This window comes from Ammospiza nelsoni, chromosome 9, assembly GCF_027579445.1.
Source record: "Ammospiza nelsoni isolate bAmmNel1 chromosome 9, bAmmNel1.pri, whole genome shotgun sequence".
Lineage (NCBI taxonomy): Eukaryota > Metazoa > Chordata > Aves > Passeriformes > Passerellidae > Ammospiza > Ammospiza nelsoni.
The window spans coordinates 24,890,130-24,910,785 of NC_080641.1; the positions used below are offsets into that span (position 1 = coordinate 24,890,130).

The window sequence follows — 20,656 nt, forward strand, 5'->3', positions numbered from 1 at the left end:
GGAGGGAATTACCAATTTGCTTGTGTCCCTCAGTGAAAGGGAGAGACAAGGTCAGAAGAATTGTATTGGAGATGATCTTTATCCTGACGTGTTCTCCTCCTCCCTGCAAAAGAGGAGGAAGTAGAACATCCTCTTCTGTGCTGACCTGTTTCTTCCCCCTAGGCCTTTCAATCCCTTGTGCTTTTATGAGGATGACTGCCTTTTGCAGATCATTCTGCCAGTCTAGGAGTGCTGGTGGGCTGCTATTCCTAGGGCTGAAATGAAGGAGCAGTTTTGCAGCAGGTTTCTTTATCTTGGGCACAGAGTGCCCTGATGGGCTTTCTTTGATCCATGGCAAAAGTGACCAAGGTAACCAAGCTGATCTCCTCCAAGACTGGTGGGGCTGCAGCTGTGCTGGTGAGCCAGGCTGGCATCCTGTCCTGCAGCCTCCTCAGTGTCATTGTCACTGTCACTGTGGCCCCTGGCACCAGTGTGCTCACCCCAGCTGGAGAATGGCTGTGAGTGGCTCAAGGCTCAGCCCCTGCCTGGAGCAGCCAGCTGGGGATGCAGCCCCTGCTTTGGGGGAGAGAATGCAGCCATTTGTGAGCTGTATCACGGGGTTTGATCTTACTGGCCCTGAGCTGTCTCTGTTCTTACAGAAATTACTCGTTAAAACACACCCTTTGTTCCCACTTGCGGGGGATTTTAGGCTTATCTGCAGGAGAGAAGAATCAAAAGTCTTTTGTGGACTTGACAGTTGTACATCACTAAACACATATACAAAAAGTCCATGGCATTACAGCAAAAAATTTGAGAAAACAGTCCTGAACTTCTCTTCCAAAACACCTGTGTGTGTGTGTGTGTAAACATTTTAGAGTGTGGGTATATAAATGTAGATGTTTATTTAAATACATTAGAATGTCCACCTACCTAATCTATGTTTTATAATTCATTTACATGTAAAATATAGTGTAGTTCAAGTGACTTGGTTTTTTTTAGAAAGTAAATTAGAAAAAAAAATAAAATGTCTTTCTTGATGTTGAAAGGCTTCTATCACCTTAATTTCAATTTAAATCTAATTACTTCAAAATGCATGTTTTTACTACTCTCCCCTTCCTCTTTTTTTTTTAGTTAAGCTTCCTAAGGCTTAAAATTATCTTGATAGTTTTTTTTATCTTTTTTAATCCTTTGTAATTTGAAGGAAAGTCTTTTTTTCTTGTAGTTGACAAGGAGTGTGTTTGACAATGCAAGGGAATGCTGATTTCATGTACAAAGAGAAACTGCTAAATGTACAAGGTCCTTGACACAACAGACAGACAAGCTCTTTTTTTTTTTTGTTTTTCTAAAATTCATTTATAGTAATTTTCGCTGTTACTTTCAGCTTAAAGTCTTTAATTTTGGGAATTGAGAAACTTTTTTTTAAAATTTTTTAATTCCCCCAGATTTGCAGTGTCCCTGTAAAAACTTAGAGATAAGCATTCAAGATATTGATGAATATTGTGTTTTGTGTACAGTTGTTTCATATCTAGAACTATGACTAAAAAATGGGCTTAGGTAGCTGGTATCCATAAATCAAGGTGTTGTGTCAGCTAAGAGGCTCCCAGCAAAACAGAAGTAATCTCCATTTCACACTGACTGTGATGTGTTTGCCAGTCAGGACCAATGACAGAAAGTAGGGAGGAACTGAGTGGAAAGATTCCTTCTGCACTCTGTGGTGGAGTTGCTGAGCCCCCTCTAAGCTCTGGTGGTTGCACTGTGGACTACAACAGCAGTGTATTTCATGTTAAAAGTATGAATTCATCATTGTCATAGTAATCCCAAAACTCTAAAAACCATATCAGTAAATGAGCTCTATCAGTGGACCAGCTCCAGCAGTTCAGAGCCTGCTTATTTAATTTGTCTTAAGCACATTAAACGGTTCTGGGCAGGCTGTGACTATGATCTTTGAAATATTGCTGTGTTTCTTTTGTTCTCTGCTTTTAAATTTCTTATACAGTAAGACTTTCATACTCTGTTCATTAAAAATTTCTGGATATTCAGACTCTTATTTGAGCTTAAAGCCTTTCAAACCACAGCAGAAATTCAGTAGTGGGAAAGGAGAGAGATGTGCACTTTGTCCTCTCTTTTTCCACAGCCTGTTGACTCCCAGTGCCTGTTGACTAAGCCTGGAGTTTCTGACTCTTACCTGGCAGCTGGTCTGCAGGTCAATTAACCCAGCAAGTACAAATCTTTTTTGACTAGAATAGTTATAAGGTTTGAGCCTGAAAAATAATGTCTTCACCACAGTTTTTGTCTGAAAATAATTCTACATCAGCTTAGAGAAGGGCCTTGTTTTTGTCAGGACCTTTTTTCCCCTTCACTTCTTGTCAAAGTGCTCAAATTCCAATATTCAGAAGTCTTCAGAAAAATAGAGGAATGGCTGATGAAAAACTTGTGTGATACTTTGAAAATGTAACACATGCTGTGCAGCTCCAGTAGATGAAAGCAGCTTGGTTGAAGGGTTTAAAACATGCTTTCATATTAATCTACTATCATGTAAATATTCTTTTAAGACACTGCTTATGGATTCCAATTCTTCAACTGCCACCATAGCTTATTCAAAGTTTGAAGGGTTATGATATATATTCTTTGTGAAGTATTCGCTCTATTTTTTTTTCCCACACTAGCTTTTTGGCTTTTTGATAACCAGGACTACACACTACTGTACTGGCAAATGCATGAATATTTGTGGTGTTCGACTTCTACCACATCTAAACACTGCTGTGCACTTGCAGCAAAAATGGGGAAATGGTGAATAATCCCTCCTGCCTTTTGAGATGGTCATACTTGAATTATGTTGGCAGGATTGAGTGAAGAAGCTTGTATTGTTAACAGTGCTGAATCTGCTCTGTAAATGCATAGGACTTTTTTTCCATGGGGATTTCAATCCAGCTTTCACCAGTCCTTGTTCACCTAAAATGAAATTTAAAGGTTTTCTTAGGTTTCTGCTGCTAAATTTGTTCTTTGTCAGGGAAAAAAATGCACAATGTTATGAACATTTCTGCTTACTATAAATTTGTTCTTTCACTCAACTTCATAAGAAATACATTCCATTATTGTCACAAAATACATGTTTTCTTCATCCTTAAGCAGAACAGTGTCCTGAAACACATGATTTCATTAATTTAATTTGGTAAACATTGTACTAACTTTGACATACATGAACTTTCTTTCTTCCTAGGTTTCCAGAGGAGGAGTTGGCAACAGAGCCACTAAAATATGCTGAACAACTTCCTGTAGCTCAGATAATACACCAGGTAAGTCTTTCCATTTTAAAAATTCCTTTGAAAATAAAGAACATCTGTAATACTTAAACTGCTTTTCTAGGTCACACAGAATTAATGTCCTCATGCTGGAAGTATGTATAAACAAGATACTCTTGTTCAGATGACAACTATTAAATTATAAAAGTCTCATTCTGAACATGGCAACGAAAAGATGCTTGCTGTATGACATGGTTAACACTTCAGAGCTACTTGTTAAAGTTGTTGTGTGTCTGCTGATAGAATAGAAAAAAAATCCATTAATTTCTCCAAATTTGCATCTTGACCTAAATTGTATTTCCCTTCCTGAAAAAGCAGCCAAAGTATGGAGTCATTATCATGGAATAATTGTCATGATGAGTTGAGCAGGGAAAACAATCTTTCCTCCTAATACAATTCTGAATTAGCACCATTTTATTTCTAACTATAGCAGTATCATCATACTTTCTGCTTTGAACAGGGTTTTTTTGTTTTGCACAATTTAAAAAAAAGGTTTCTATTTTTCCTAGATTGTGCCTTCTAACTTTGTCTTTATTTAAATGCAGTACTGTGGTATTGATTTAAGTAAACAAATGAGGAATGATGTGGACATACAAGCTGGAATTAAAGTTTTTATTGTGACATGTCTCCCCCAATTCATGGCAAGGAGGAAGAAGAGATCTTTTCTGTGCAGAAGATTCTGTATTCCCTTCTTGCTCTTTCCTCAGAGTTCAAGGCCTGCTTTTCCATCCATCCTGCTGGGTAGATCAGGTACCCAGTCTGCATTCAGGTGTGTCCTCATTCTTTGCTGTCAGCCACAGAGGGTTCTGCCTGTTGTGTGGAAAAGCTTATGGCCAAGTAGCACACATAAAACTTGTGTCAGACATGACTGGGGAGACTTAGCATTCCCCTTCTTGTGGATGCCTTAAAGGAAGGCTAAATGACCTATTCTGTTGCATTAATTTTGATTTTTTTCAGAATAAAATAAATAATTGTTAAACTTATAAAACTATAACGTTATAGATGTGAGTCCTGCTTCAGGGATAAGTAATTACAGTTTTCTTAAGTCAAGGCTAAACAGGTCACATTACTGTTTTCCTAATGGTATCTTGGCCCTATGGAATCTTCCAGGTAACCAAGTATGCTCTGAAAAATCGACCTGAAATTTGGGGAAGATGATGGCAGTTTATGTTGGGAGACAAAATGGTGCAGTCCATTCACTGCCTTGAGATAAGAAAATTTCCAGACTGAAAACTGGGACTTGGTACTGGTCAGAGTAGCACTAAGCCAGAGAGGCAATGTTAGATAAAGCTGTGGTTTCAGACTCAGCTGTTTTTAAATGCTTCAGGATCAAAAGGAGTAAATAAAAGTCCACTAAGTCCCTTAATAGAATTTTGTAAACAACTTTTTGTGTATTAATTATTATCATAGATCTTCCCAAATACCTTTGTCAATCAGTGTTTTAAAGCATTGAGTTCATGCTGCAGGCAGTGCTGGTTTTACCTTAAAGGAAACATAAGCTTTTTAAAACCTTCAAGTGTACAAGCCTTTCCTGCAAGTTGTAAGCACAAGGGATTTTAAAACTTTTGGCTGAAATCTGCACCTTTGGGAAGAATTTCTGATGTGTTCAGAACATGGAAGATTGGAAATCAGGACCAGTTTGTATGTCAGGAACTCCCTGGTGTTGTCAGAGCTTCAAATGACCCAACAGCCTGCAAATGTCACATTTAAAATTCTGTCTTCATGCCTGACTCTCAGCATAAATGAATTAAACAGCAGAGCAGGCAGCCAGTCAATATGTTCTTAACAGTGAGAGTGAGCAATGAAACAGTTTGGGGGTTGTTTGGAATCAGTAAATAGAAAGTGCATGGAATGGCTCTCCTAGAGGAAAAGCTCAAATAGGAAACAGAATTAACCTTTAAAATGGTCGAGCAGACCAAATGTCATAGCAATATTTTTACAGCATTAGGTGGGTAATAACCACAGAGTGTTCATTTGGCCAGTGTGTGTTACACTGCAGTAGAGTATTGTGCTGTGCAAAGGCAAAAAGCTGGGTTCATGTGCTCTTATCTGTCTGCTCAACTTGCCAGTAGTACAGAGCTGGGGTCTGCACAAGGCAGCAGAGCAGACCCAGCAGAACTGTGAATGTCTTGGATGCAGAGAAGGCAGATAAGGGAACATTGTTCAGCTGTGGGGACAGGGGTTTGGCACCGTGCCCTGGTTGTGTGAGGCTGATGCCCTGCTGAGCTGCCACCAGCTGAGCATCACTGCACCAGCACCGTGCTGAGTTAGCTCTGCTGAGAACCCCTTGTACCCTTCTGCTGAGGGACCTGGCAAACTGGGACAAGTCGTGCAGGGGCCTTGTTTATATGAAAAGGATTTTTTTGCTCTAAGAATAAAGAAGGAAATTATAAGAAGCTAAAAAAGTGACAAGAGTAAAAACAGTGAATAGTATTTGTGGTGTTATGATGCTGCATCCACATGGATACATACGTACTCTAGACATATATAACAGCATCAGTGCTGTGTACTTATAGCATAAATATACATTAAAATTTCACAGTGGTGGACAGGTATCCTAAATTAGTATAATGTATAAAGTACATTTTAATTATACTTTTTAGCCAACATAGCCACTACTACTATCCAGCTTTAAAATTGGATAAATTTATTCTCCTGAACACTACTAAAATACTCTTTGTGCTTTTAACTGAAGTAAGAAGCCTCTAGTGCTTGGTAGAGGAATGCAGTAATTAATATAAACTTGTAAAAGTAGAACTTTCAGAGTAATGCCCACATACATAAGACAGCCTTTTTAATGAGATTCCCTCTGTACAGCCATGCATACAATGCTGCTACTTACAATATGTTTATGCTACTTAGAATAAGGCCAAAAAAAACCCCCAAACCAAAACGCAAACTAAAAAGAGGAGAAAAAGAAGATTATTTTAATTCTGCACTTGTCTTTAGTCAAAACAGGTCTGGTGGAAGAACAGGGCAAACTGCATTTGAGAAGATTGTTTCCATTTATCATAAATTATATTCATTGCTGGCCTTGCAGCTCAGCAAATCATTTTAATAAAAGTACCTAACTTCAGTGCCAGTGCTTGTGCTTGGAATGTCACTGTGTGTTAACATACTTGGCCTAATCAGGATTTAGGATATTGAAGAGACTTAAATTGTTATAGGTGTCTTTCTGATGGAAAAATGTTTTATTGATGAAAGGCACATTTCAGCAGATAAACACTAGATATCCTGATGGTGTTATAATTGAAAACAAAATGAAACAGCAAATTCAGACCACAATCAACTTGCATACTTGGTCCATTTCAAACCATTAAGCAGATAAATGAACATGCTGTTAAACCAGGATGATATTTCAGGAAAGTGACTTGCAGCCTGTAGTGGAAATTGCACAATTTACTTGAAAGTTGACATAGTTTACAGTTGCAGATTTACTTAGAAATGAGGAGTTCCTTAGGTATTTTTTCCATGGGGGGAGTGTTACATGCAATATCCAATTAACGTAGATAGAGTTTCCTTTTGGAGATACAAGTTTGTTTTGTAGAAGTTTTACCCTGTGCTTTTGTGTTGCCTCTCCAGGAGCAGGCTCAGTGGCAAATGCCTTCAGCGGTTGCAGGAGCTGCTGGGAAGCTGTGCTGACCCTTGGAGGAGGTGTTTCTGTTCCAGGGCCTGGTGGAGCAGTGGGAGCTTGGCTCACCCCAGCCTTGGGGAGTGAGGGGGAGCTGCTCTGTGGATGTTGGCTCCAGTCACCATTGGGAGATTAAACGGGAAATTTATGAAAGATGATGGGAGGGGGATCTCCAGAGTTAAAAATGCACAGCTTGATGGCCATCAAAGGATGCTGCAGGGTTGCAGTTCTGCAGTAATTCTTGCAGGAAGGCCTTTGTTTCCATCATTTCTGTGCTTCTGTGACAAGTTTGCAGCCATTACCCATCCCACCCTTCCCCCAGAAAAAATCCTTTTGCTTTGAAGATCAATTTTTTGTTGATTCTCAGGGCCTCATTCTCACGTTGTAGAGGGTGGTTAGTTTATTGCACTTGTTGTTGTTATTCTGGTTTCATGCTGATTTAATTGACAGAGGTTTTCTTCAGCGGCATTTGCCAGAAATTGTTGAAACAGTATTAAGAAAATAGAACACACTATGTTGTATAGATTTTTTTTTTAAAATATCCCTTTATTATCTATAACACAACAATTTTAGCTCTCAGACTTAAAATATTTTCACAAACATTAAAGTGGTTTACGATCTGTGTGAAACATTCAATATGGAAAGTAACCCATCACATGGTGAGACAGTCTTGAAAACACAACTTGAAAATTCAGGGATCACACCAGCTCCTTGTCCATTGCCTTGTAGCTGCTCTTTGGCAGTTTATACAGTTCAGGAGTTCCCCTCATTCCCAGTCTGTTTCTGTCCTGATGGTGGAGTCTTTGTTCCTATAAATGTTTTATAAAGCCATTAGTGTTCAGAACTTTGGCTAAGTGTGCAAGATGTTTAATAGCACAACAGTAACCCAGATTTTTATTTTTATTTTTGATGCAGACAGGAGGTTTTGTTTATGAATATTAATTTATTAAAAATTTTACAGTACTTTGATAAGTGATACTTGCATTTTACTGTGTCTTTACAGGCTAAGAGGTTCAAAACCAACTTGTAATACTTAGATGTCTCAGGTTTGATGTGCAAAGTTTTAGACACAGCTATTTATACATTCTTTGAAAATCCATTCATGTAGCTGTGTTTGAAAATAACTTTGAAGCATAGCTTGCTTTTTAGAACTCTGGTCATGGTATTCAGCTCAATGATGTCAGAGATAAAATACAACCTTTCACCAAAAGGTCCAAGTTCTGCTGCACCTGCTAGCACAGACACAGGTCTGCTCAGGCAGGGATGCTTTTCTTTGTCAAAAATGGATTTTGTCAGGATGATTGAAAATTGAATTTTTCATACCAAATATTATAAAGTACACTGACTTCAGAGTCCAGTTTTATTTTAACAAAATACATCACTTGGCTTCCCACCAAAAAGCCTTGTGACATGTCAGCCTGCCCTAGGACACCTCAGGCTGTACCACTGCAGTGCTGAGCAGCGTGCTGAAGACAAATGCTGTCCCCTTGCCATGGCCCCTTCTGTGGCCATTTTGGAGTGTCTGGAGAACAGCAACCTGTCCTGCCAGGGCTCTCACCTGTCTGGTCCAGACTACAGGTGAGGAAAGCTGTTTCTGATTTACATCATGGAAATGTGCTGTGTGCTCTTCCTCACCAGCTCACCTGAAGTGGTTTTTGGGGCTCAGGCATTCTGTGCAGAGCTAAACCCAGGTGTGCTGTACCCCTTTTGCTGAACCTTTCTTCATCTAGGGCACTTGGAATGTATTGGAGTCAGAAATTAATGTGTCTGCTATGTTTGGGGGTTTTCCATTTCTTTTCTGTATTAAACATATGTTTGTGAATTGTTTAACCTAGAGGTGATTTGGCTACATTTTATAACTATAATGGAAGGGGTCTCAAGTGGAATCATGACTGGATGTCATCCAGCACATAAGAACTTGCTTTTTCCCTAAATTGTAAACAGTATATAGACTTAACTTCTGTTACTGCTGGATAAGTTAGGAATTGCTTAAATCTTTTGAGCCTTCTTTAAATTGAATGCTGTCTAGTAGAAAACTTGGTACTCAAAAGGATCAGAAGAAAAAGAGCTATTACTGCACACTTTGGCCAACCAAACCAAATATGTCATAGAGCAGCAGAGGTATTCCTGCCAACACCTTGTGCTACTTGTTGCATATAGGTGCTTTGAACTTCACTCCCTAAGATTTCTTCTAATCCTAAGTTTGATTCAAAAAGTTGAAGTGCAGAATCGTGCTATGTGTATGAGTCATGTAGTACATTAAGAATGGCACAGTCCCCTGTTTCTCTGACTCACTGCAAGAAATCACCAAACACAGTCTTGACTTGGTTATAGATGGTACAGATCTTTTACTGGCATATCATTAAACCAGAGATTTTTCAGTTTTTTTTTTTCATCTAGTGAACTTCTGCAGAGAACAGGAATGGTACTCAGGAGCTTCAAATGTAATCCAGTAGTCAATACAAACAGGTTGTCTCTCTTCTTTTCTTCTTCAGAAATTGCATAGCTCATTAGCCACATGAAACTTCACAACATTCCTGAAATACAGTTTATCTGAGTACAGCATAAAGTATTTTTGTAAAATAGAGACAACCTAATTTTTAAAATTCGCTGCTGTTTTTCTCACCAGTTTTTTCCAATCACAGAATACCATGATGTGGAGTTAGCATAAATTACTGATCATTTGTTTTTACTGACAAGACAGGGCTGCTTCTGTTTTGTTGTTTTTCATCTGACCATGATCTTCCCTCTTGGAAGCAGAGATGTAGTAAAACAGTCTCTTCTCTTCCATCTTCCCATTAAAGGACTCTTGTGGGTGATCACTCTCTGCCTATCCAGGACCATTATTTTACTGTTTCTCAAACACAGGAGAAGTTCTGCTGGTTTATCTCTTTGTTGTTGAAATATTACATGGAATTTCTTCTTAGTCTTCCAGACAGAATAAAGATAACTATCTGAGAATTATTTTTCTTTCAAATGCTGCCCTCCAAATCTTAAAAATTTAGCAGCAATGATGGGGACCTTTGTTTCTGTATGGCTGGAGTGCCAAAGTATTAATGCATGGGGAGCACTTCCTTTGTCTGTACACAGCACTGCTCAGCAGAGCCAGAAAAGAACCATGACTGCTTTTTGTTGCTGACCAAGGATTACAGGGGAACTGAATGTAGTATTAGATTTTTTCAATTATAGCTGAATACAATGGATTGGATAACTAAATGCATTGGAAAGTATCTTGCATGAGGAACCTGAACAGTGAGTTGTGTGGTTCTTGTTTTTAACTGTTTCATACTAGAAATACCACGTTGAATGTCTTCTGTAAGCCAAGAAGGGAAAATGTTACCTGTTCCAGCATCCCAGAGACGTTTGAGATGGTGTTTGGTAGCTTCTTCTTGCCAGAACTATTGCATGCATGCTCCGCCTATTCTTCCCTGTTTATGCATTAAAACATGCCCCTTTACGTCCTTCCATTTTTAAAACATGAAACCAAAGTGTATTTTAAAGAATGACCTGTTTTTCCTCTTACACACTATCAAGAACAGTTCATTGAGCACTTCTCAATATGTTCTGTTTGATGTGTATGTACATTATGAGCTCTGGGCATCAGTAGAATCCAGTCTCTGCTGTCACATCTTGGAATGTGACTTTATCCCCTCTTCACAGAAATGGCTCCCAGCAAGGTGACAGCAACCCCCAGGCCGTGCTCTCTCTCAAAACCAGTCTCCTCTTCAGGGAGATGCAGTAGCAGGCAACTGATGCAGTGTTTTCAAAATTACTGTTTTAGGCTGCCCAGATCCTGCAGTTTGGATGAAGAAGTTTTACCTCTGATCTGTCAGTTTTCAGAGGTCATGTATCTTTTCTCTTTCTGAGCCTGTGAAATCCTGACATGTACAGATTGGCATTTTATCTCCATTCTTCTTTGGCACAGGATGGGAGATCAGTTTGACAGACAGCTTGGAGCAATTTAAGGGGCTGCCCCTCAAGTGGCCACACTTCACTCTCACCAGTGCTGGTAGAGTCCTGTGCTCATTAAGCACAGCAATGGTGCAAAGTACTGCTTGAAAAAAAAAGGGCATTTTCATCCTGGCTGGGTATGTGACTACAGAATTTTTAAAGCCAACTAGGATACGTAGTATCAGCTAAAACTGATAAAGTGTACTTGTATTCCTGAAAGTTTTTGTTTATATTGCTCATGAGCAGATGAGAGTAAAAATAGCTGTTACTGTGGAAAGTTAAAATGGAAATAAATTTGAGGCTTTTGTGCATATCATGGGAGTGCTCAGTTTGCCCTTGAGAATACTGCTAATATGAGGCTTTATATGTGACTGTAGCCTCATCCATTTTGTGGATTATGAGACATCAGTTTCATACCCACCTGCATATAGAATTGTCAGATGTACTATTAAAAAAATATGAAAAGATACCCTGGCTCTATAGTAGCTATAATTGTTAGAGGTGCTGCACTGGATTTGCAGCTTCTTTAAGAGGTAATTCCTGTAACCGTTTCTTTTTAATAAGCACTATTTAAGATGTAAAATGAAGGAAGATGTTCAGGAAATGACTGTAACATGACAGGCTTTATAGAGTGCTGTAGATCTCTGGGGTTTACTCATCTGAACTTCAAATAACTGCATTTCAAGGGTCGGTAGTAACGGTATAGCCATGGACTCAAAAACTTATTATTATATTCCTTATATTCAAAAAATTGATTTGCTGCATGTCAGCTGAAGCAGCCACGTGTTTGAAGATCCTGTGTGCACAAGCCTTTCAATATGCACTCTTGATGTTTCAGTGTTTTTGTTTTGGCATGGGACTGATTGTGCCATGATCCCCTTTTGTTGTTCTTCAGGATGTGCTCACAACCATGATTTCAAGGCGATGGTTACTGTTTCTATTGTGCTTTATCTGTGCTCAGAGCTTTACAGAAACAGACAGGTTCAGAAATGCTTAGAGCTTGAAGTAAACTTCACATAGCAGGTTGGCAAAAAGCAAACCAAGGTTAACAGCAAGAGGTTCTGATTTGCAGACTAAGGCTGTAAAGGACCATTATGTTGATCTCTTCTGACTTTCTGCACAAAGCACACAGATACTTTATTTATATTCTCCCTTCTTTGTGGCTGTATTGACATCAGGAAGGATAACTAGAAGAAGGGTTTGAGCAGATGCTGGGAGATGTTTATTCAAAACATCATAATTATGGGGGGAATAAAACTGAGCAGGACAATTGGGGCATGTAAGAACATATTTGTGATTACAGCAAATATTCACAGTACTGCAGCTGGTACTGAAGGACCAACATAGGTCTCAGTTACTGACATCATGTGAAGTGTTGCACTCTGCTATAGGTAAAACATCAATAGCTGTCTCACTTTGTTTAGGGCAGATGATATTAGAACTGCTGCATTCACTGCAAATGTAAGGAGGCTGTTTTTGAGTTCTGTGCTTTGAGACTCTTTGCTCTCCTCTGTGGTCATAATAACCTTGGCTAATGTCAGCTTTTTTCCTAAAATTATCTCTTCAGCCATTTTCACTCTCAACAGTTTAGTCCTCTCTTAGGCATATAAATCACTTTTTTCATCATTCCTTCCTTCCATGATATCTTTATGTGATATATTGGTCTGCATTCATTCACATTTGTTATTTATAAGTTGAAATTCTTAGATATTCTGAGTCTTTTTGGATTTGTCTGTACTGGGTCCCATTTACTTGCTGTTCCTTCAAATATTGGAAAAGGGAATGCTATTTAGGGCAGGGAAGTGAGTTGTCTCCAGTGGGGATAACTGAATAGCTTTTTCAGTACATAATGGTATGCAAATAATATACCTCTGCCTCTCATGGGAACAGACTAAAGAACTGCACAAGCTGTCTGTGACCTTAATAGGTTTGTAGGCATCAGAATAGACCCCTGACTTTTGCTGAAGCAAAGTGTGTGATGTACAAATACTTCAGGTGTGTTTCAGGGCTAAGCAGTGCTGTGGAAAAACTGTGAATTTAGGATGTGGTCCACACAGCTTCGTGTGAATGGCAGTGTATCCCAGCAATACAATACAGCTGATGCACAAGCAGTAGGTTTTAATAGTAGTGACCATTAATAAAACAGATGATGCTTAAAACGTGCTAATTCATTGTGTTGTAAGAGTGTCTTCATGTACAGTACAAGGTGAGGCTGCAAAACACAGGAAAATGAGAGGTAAGCTGCTCCATTTGTCTGGTTTTATGTTTATGATGTTTTATATGTAAAAGTACCTTTTAAAAAATTTTCTTCTTTTTAGTTTATTTTATTACAGGTTCTAGAGCAATTCAGGAAACAGATGCTGCATTTAAAAAAGCTTTGATTTAGTGAGGCTTTCTGTGCAAGAGAATGCATCCTTCCTAAAACTTCATTTTACTTAAATTAACTTGTATTTCCACTGAGGATGGCTTATATTAAGCACAAAGGGAGGTTTAGCAGTTTAGACTTCCATCAAATAAACTGCATAACTAAAAAGGGAAGATGCCAAACCTCACATACTTGTACTTGAAAGAATTGTGTTCTCTCTCGTGGGAACTTGAGATTAGAGAAATTATAAAGGCTTTGCATAAAAACAGGGAGTTAGAATTAATTTTTGCTTAAGCGGGGAAGTGTCAAAAGCCTATTATGGTAATTTTTCAATTTTGTCTTAACTGTTCACACATTTTAAAATAGTTGTACAACTGAGTGGAAGCATAATTGATGTGTTGTGGTTTCTTTTTCCTTTCCTTGGGCCATCATAAAACACAGCTTAGGTGCACTTAGGCATGGAAGAAGTAGGTGTGCTAATTAAGTAGATGAAAATTTTCATATCATAGTGAGAAAATTTACCTAATGGATTGGAATAGTACTCTAAGAATGGTTCCCCTATTCTTAATTACATCCAAGTACCAGATATCAATATTATATGAAGACAATTAAGCCACAAAAATCTTAGTGAGAAGACATAATTCCTAGCAGTAGAATTACAGGGTTGTAGAGACTATAATGTTTATTACTATTATTATTATTATTATTGTTGTTGTGAACAGTAGCACTATAAGTCTACATTTAAAAGAAATTACTTTATTCATTGTCTTTTGATGTAGAGTAAAAGCTGAAGATATTGTGGAATGAAGAGCTACTGCTACATTTATTTTTTTAATCTTTCTTAAATTAAAAAAATATAAATCCTGTCTATATCAGAACAACCAATAAACTGCTGTGGTGTAGTAATTCAAAATTTATGGTTGACGTAGAATAAATTTTAGGACTTCTCTAGGTAACAGAAGACTGATTTATCAAATCCTTTTGATGGTAAATCAAATCTCTTTTTCTTTTATTAGATACAGTATTAACAAAATGGATACTGTTCCAGAGTTACTTTTATTTTGGTGATTAGCTTTGCTGTTCCATAGGAGAACTCTTTGAACCAGACTTTGCATTAGGAATGAGATTTACTGGCAAATGTAAAGTAAGTAGTGCTCCATGGTGGTCACTGGTTAGTGAGACACTGGTTTTTATATGCAGAGAAAGGGCCCCTGTCCTAGCTTACAGCTGATTTTTCTGCAGAAGCCTGTTTGGGCTATGAAAATGCTGCCTTTGGCATCCCCAAATGACACCCAGCTTGTTTGGCCAGATTTTTTCTGGCTTTGTATGCAGTAGAAACTGATAAAAGGACAGAGATTTGCTGTGTTGCAGGAGTGAGGCACGTTCTGCTTCAGCACTTTGCTGGTGCTGCTGAATGGCTTCTGTCAGAACCCACTTGCAGTGTCTCTTCATGAACCTTGGAGGGGTCTGATTGTTCTTAGCCCTTCTCTACCCAAAGCTGTGTTTGGGAATTACCTGACTAAAAGTGTTTTCCTGCAGTTTTGGTGAGATGGGCCTGGGGAGGAGACTCAGCAGCCACTGTGGCTGATAACAGATCTCTGCTGTCTGATGGGTTGTATTTGTGTCCCTGGAATAAAATGGCAGCAGTAACACAGCCAAGTGTGAGCATGGGTGTGTGTTGGGTAGAGGAAAGGAGAGGATGCTGTAAGGTCTGTAGGCAAAGGGAAATGTATTTAGTAGTCTTTATTCTTATTGCATTGCTTGATGTTGCACAGCATTGGTGTATCTATAAGCACATGTGTCATTTGAGTGTAAGACTAAATTTTGGACCCAGTTTGTGTTACCTATCACTAAATATATGCTGGATGGGGACCTTCCTGTATCAAACACATTACTGAAGTATTTTATAGTACATTGTCCAAGATGCAAGATTTAATTCCATTTTCTGGTGTCTGTTCAGTGTTGTGTAACATTTACATTTCTCACATAACCTTGTACAGTGCTTATTAATCATTACTTTTTTATTGTTTACACATGAAAGCTTCCCTGATAGACAGTGTTTATTTAAATGGTATTCCAGTGAGTAGTAAAATGAGCAGTAGGAGTTTTGTTAGATCTTTTTTCTTCTATCCACCGTATTTCTTCTGAGCTTATGCAGTATAAAAAGTAGGTGTTACCAATAAGCTCACATTGATAAGGAAAAATATAAATGTTATCAATCTTGATATATTTTGTGGTGCTGTGACAGCAAATACCTTTCTGAACACTTTTCCTCAGGGGAAGGCACTGTTAGCTCCAAATATATTCACACATTTATCCCACTTAACCATGTAATCCTAGGTGTTATTGGTGATTTTTTTGTGTTAAGTTAATTATTTGTTAAGTTAATTATGTGTTAAGTTAAATATTGTTTGTTTACTGTCCAGTAGCATGCTGTGAGGAGCACAGAAATGTAACTCACGAGCTCTTGACAGGACTGATGAATGGCCACAGACAGAGATATTGGCAGGCTGCTCTCTAGTGCTCTGTCTAGAATTGTTTTCCTAAATAATTCAGAGGGTTGAAATTTGATGAAATCATTTCCATTTGAAGAATGAATGGAAGGGGTAAATGAATGAAGCCTCTGGTAATGGAGCAGTTGTGTTTATATGTTGGACAGTCAAGACAGCATCCTGCATCGTGGTTCCTGTGCAAATTCCTTGCATGGGGTTGTGATTGAGCCTTGTGCAAGTGATTTCTTCTGTCATGGTGGGCGTTCCTGTGAATTAGTCAGTGATTTCATTATTTTCAGGAGTGCTTAACATGAAAGCCCATCTACAAATACATGGCTGACTCATGGGTGATGAGTGGTGCTTAGAGGGGACTGAATGACAGCTGGCCAGTGGAGCAGTAACCTGTGGTTAGTGTAGATGGAGGCAGGAAAGCTGCAACTGCTTTGCCCCTAGATAGAACCATGTGTGATTTCATCTTTTTTAAAGACTCTCTTGGAAGCTGTTGATTCTGTACCTGTCACTGGTGGTCTGGGAGGGTGTTGGGAGGGTGTGTCCTCAGCTGCACTCATCCATTCTTCTGGGAAGATGCTCTCTGTGAGCTCCACATGGCATTTGACTGATGAGCTGTGTCATGCAAATGTCACGTGGGAACAATGATTATTTATGATACCATAAATCTGCTATTCTTTCTTAATGCTTACAAAAAGTCTGTGCAGGAATGGATCTGCTCTCTGAGACTCCTTGTCCTTTGACATACTGAGTGTAACAGAAATGGCTTTTTTTGTGGAGCTGTAAATATGTGCAGCCACTAAATAAGTTCCTGTATGACTGCCATGTCCATGCTTTATGATTTGTTTTCTATAGCAGCTGGGGTACTCCAAAGTATTGGGTTGATATTTCAGAGCAAGTCTATCTCCTTTTCCCATAAGAGAGTACATACAACATAAACTTGGGTAAGAACACTTGTTTGGCTTATGAGTACAAAACTACTGAATACAGAATCACCTGTAAAAGGTGGGTGGTGGTGGGGAACAAAGTGGTCTGTCACCAGCTGTTACTCACTGGTTTGTCACTGAAAATGAAAATGAAATGCACTAAAAGTACTGCCATTCTTGATGTTGCTCTTATAAGTGTGAAGGCATCTTTTGCCTCAGCCCTGCTTCTCCCTCCATTCATTTTGTCATGCCTGCCTTTTGTAATGCTGTTTCAAGCTGTGCAAGCTGGAGCTAGAAAATGTGAAGCTTTACTGCACATGCATATAATGCAGCACAGGGCTTAGGGTAATGGAGAACATTTTAAATTATAGCTGTAGAAATTTGAGAAATGGACATTAAAAACTATGTGTATAAGGATTTCAAATGTAGCTGTTGAAGTATTTGATTAGATCTTGTACTCAATGTGGCATACTCAGTATGAGAACTAATGCAGTCTAACATCTGTTGTTAATGCAGCCTGTCACCTGGCAGTAAATGAATAGATACTTACGGGACGTGCAGACACAGAAGTGTGATTGGAACCATCACTACTACTTGGAAAGAAACAGCATAATAATTTATTAACATCATGGTTTTCCTATATAAACAGAAAAAAAACTTTGATTGAATATGAATACTCAGAATGGCACTTCATCACGGAAGTTCTAAGCATACAATTAATTTTATAGGATTAGGAGTAAAACCTTCCTTAGAAAAATTGATTTAAAAGCATTTGAGTGGACTCACCTTGTGGTTCAGAGAGATGCTAAGGGAAATCCAAGTCAGAGTTCCTAGGAGGATGTAGGAGGGCTGTGCTCCTCAGAAAGGCTGGGCTGGATGAGGCTGCTACTTGGAATAATGGTCCCAGATGAAGCAGGTGGGAGCCCATGAGTGCATGTGCCCCCATGTGGGGCCTTTGCTCTGCAGAGCTGAGAGGCTGGCTCTGCCACTGGCGGTGCAATGCTGAATTTGTCTGAACAAGACCTGCACAGAAGAAGACTGAGACAATCTTTTCCCAGGGGACGGTGAGCAGTGCACGCTCTTGGAAGAACAGTGCTCTGATGTGGCTGCAGACCTTGTTTGGGATGGGACACCTCACTTCTGTCTTGGCACAGACCACCTGACTCCTTCCTGTCCCTTACAACTGCCTGACCCTTCCTCCTCACAGCACAGCCAGCAGACTCTTCCTCCTAGCAGCCAACCCACTCTGTGTAACACCCATCCTGGCTGGACATAGCTGTGAGCTGTGGAGGGCAAGGCTGTTACAGTGCAGCTCATCAGGGGTGAGCTTGCTTGCAATCCATTCTGCTACACTCCGAGAATAGCTTGGCCCTATTTACACCACAGTATTTCTGTGAATACAAAATATTCTTGTCCCTCTAGCAGCCTTCGCCTCCTTTGTTCTTTGCTGTCTCTGTCTGCTTAACCCAGAGTTTCAGTGACAGGGACTTGCTTTTATATCTGATGATTTTTGGAGGTTTCTCTCTGCTGAGGTCTGCCTCACCAGTGTGTGTTTTTGTCATGTTCTGACTCCCTGCATTGTAAGGACCTCAAGGAGTTTATCTTTCCATTTGTGGCGTGACATTGAGCACTGAATTCTTGCCTTTAGTCTTGTTTCTGCTAATAATCCTTCTCTTGTTTAAATTAATTAAATATAAACGTATTAAAAAAGGAACATGCTTTTCTAAGTAGCGGTAAGTGAGTTTTGAATACCACGTCTACTTAATTAAGCTGCTCATCTGGTATTTTTGCATGCTTCAGTTGTCATGAACCTTTGTGTTTGCAAATGTAACTCATATATTTGCTGTTGACTTAGGTGGCCTTTTGTAGAAAATCATGATCATGGCTTCATATGCGGGTATGAATTTGATTAAAATATAAAGAACAACTTGCTTAGCATACCTTAAATAGAGGCAGTTGCCCATTTTTTTTCCCCTAAATACAAGCTAATCTGACTTCTCTCATCTCCTCTCTGAAGCATCTGTGAATTCTAGTATGTAGCTCAGTGTCAGCAGAGCAGGTGAGAGCTCAGCCCCATGCCAGGCTGTTGAGGACAGGTAGGAATGGTCTCTGTGTGTTCTTTCAGGAATTGTCTCTGTGTGTTCTTTCAGGAATTGTCTCTGTGTGTTCTTTCTGGGTATAGCAAACCACACACCTGCGCTTGGAGTTCCCCTGGTGTGTCCCCCACAATCCCTGTTGTGTTTGCTGGGTGGGCATCACTCAGCTGAGCACTGACTTGTCTGGGAATTCAGCAGCCCTGGCTCCCAGGTGCTGGCAAGTCTGCCTTTGATTAGAAGTTGTATATTATGTAATGTATCACAGGTTGGAAGATTAGGGAATAATTGTTAAACCACTGAAAGCACTTTACAGTGCTGTGAAATGTTGAGGTAAATCTGAAAGTAGGCAGTAGTAAGTAGAGGCTCATGTTAAAAAAGCCCTTCTAGATTATGAAGTTTAGAAGGAAATGAAAAAGTAAAGCTATCATAACAGTATTGTTCCTATTACAATGATTATACAAAGTAAATGTTAAAATGCAGTTGTTGGTATTGATGTTAATTTAGTTTAGCTGCTGTTTCTTCCTGTACCCTTTGTGAGTTTTTGTTGTTGATGAATGAAGTTCCTTAATTATTTTATTAATATTGGAGATATCAGTAATCATGGCAGTGTGGTTAATAAATGCAAACCGAGAGATTAGACAAAAGTATTTTAAATTGTTTTGCAGATGAACAGGCACCGTTGATGCTGGAGTTCTCTTATGACTTTAATCCTGCTGTGGGCACAGACAGGATTAAACTATTACTTGGTGACTGGAGTTATTTGACTTCCCCCATCCCCTGAGAGGACCCCAAAATTCAAACTGTACCAAACAAATTAGAAGTGCAGACTTCCACTGAAAGCTTTGAGGACATACTTTATGTTGTGATTTGCTTGTGATACATATAAATTCATTCTGGAAATAAACTTTGTTGTGTGCTTTATCATAAGAATTACAATAAAGGATTACCCAGTTTGAAATTCCAAATTGCAAGTCAACTTGAACTGTTGGAGTGCCTCTAGGAAATACATAGTGTGCTCTTGGCACAGTGCATTGTATAGCAGAATTTAGCTTTTCCAAGGAATTTCCTTCAGTTTGAGATCAGTTTTCTGAGGTGAGAAGCCAGTGGATTGTTCCAGTTTTGGATTTGAGGTTCACCTTGAATTTCAAAGACCTGTTTTGAGACATGGATCTTTTTTTCAGGTTTCTATACTGGTCTTTACAACCAAGCCTCACATAAAATTCTGTAGCTTGAGGAACAAGAAAGAAAACCTCTGGTATGCACTGGAAGAAAAAGAAACATTCATTTAAAGGGAGAATGATTAAAAAGAAAATTTGGAAATTCACCCCCCAAAATACCTGAAATTCACCCCAGTGAGTGCAAGCACTGCACAGACAAGTGTGTTTCACTTCCCTGCTTGCCGTCCCCAGGACTCGGGGAGTGGAGCAGCCCTCAGAGGACGTGCACAACCTCTCTCCTGGCTGTGGCTGCTGCTGTCGGCCAGGCAGCCCCAGAGCCCTGGGATGTTTTATACCACATGTGCTGCAATAAAGAGGCCAAAACTGGGTCTAGGGCACCCAGTGCTGAAAGTGCAGTGAGAATTAAGCAGGGATTAATTTGAAATCCAATAGCTGCCACTTTAATGGACTCGCTGGCACCTAGTGCTTCTGATGTGTTCTTTTTGTGCAATTGCACAGGGGATTTTGCACTCCTGCTACAAACACACACCATCTGCCTCAGGTTGGGGAGAACATCTCCTGCAACAAGGATGATGTGCACATTCATTTCTAAGCATTTGCACCCTTTCTTAAAGCTCTCTTTGGAAAAAAGTACTAGAGGAGATTGTAGAATTTGTGTATCCCTGTTTCATTTGGTAATTACTAAATTCCTGTCTGTTTGCTGGGCTTTCTGTGCTGGAACTATTCA

At 39.3% G+C, this 20,656-nt stretch overlaps 1 protein-coding gene across 1 annotated transcript in view; it reads left to right on the forward strand.

The window, feature by feature from the left end:
• PIGK (phosphatidylinositol glycan anchor biosynthesis class K) overlaps positions 1 to 20,656 on the forward strand; it is a 70,106-nt gene that overhangs the window by 44,593 nt on the left and 4,857 nt on the right. Inside the window, 1 exon segment of the mRNA XM_059477701.1 lies at positions 3,200 to 3,275. Coding sequence (XP_059333684.1) covers positions 3,200 to 3,275 — 76 coding nt within the window.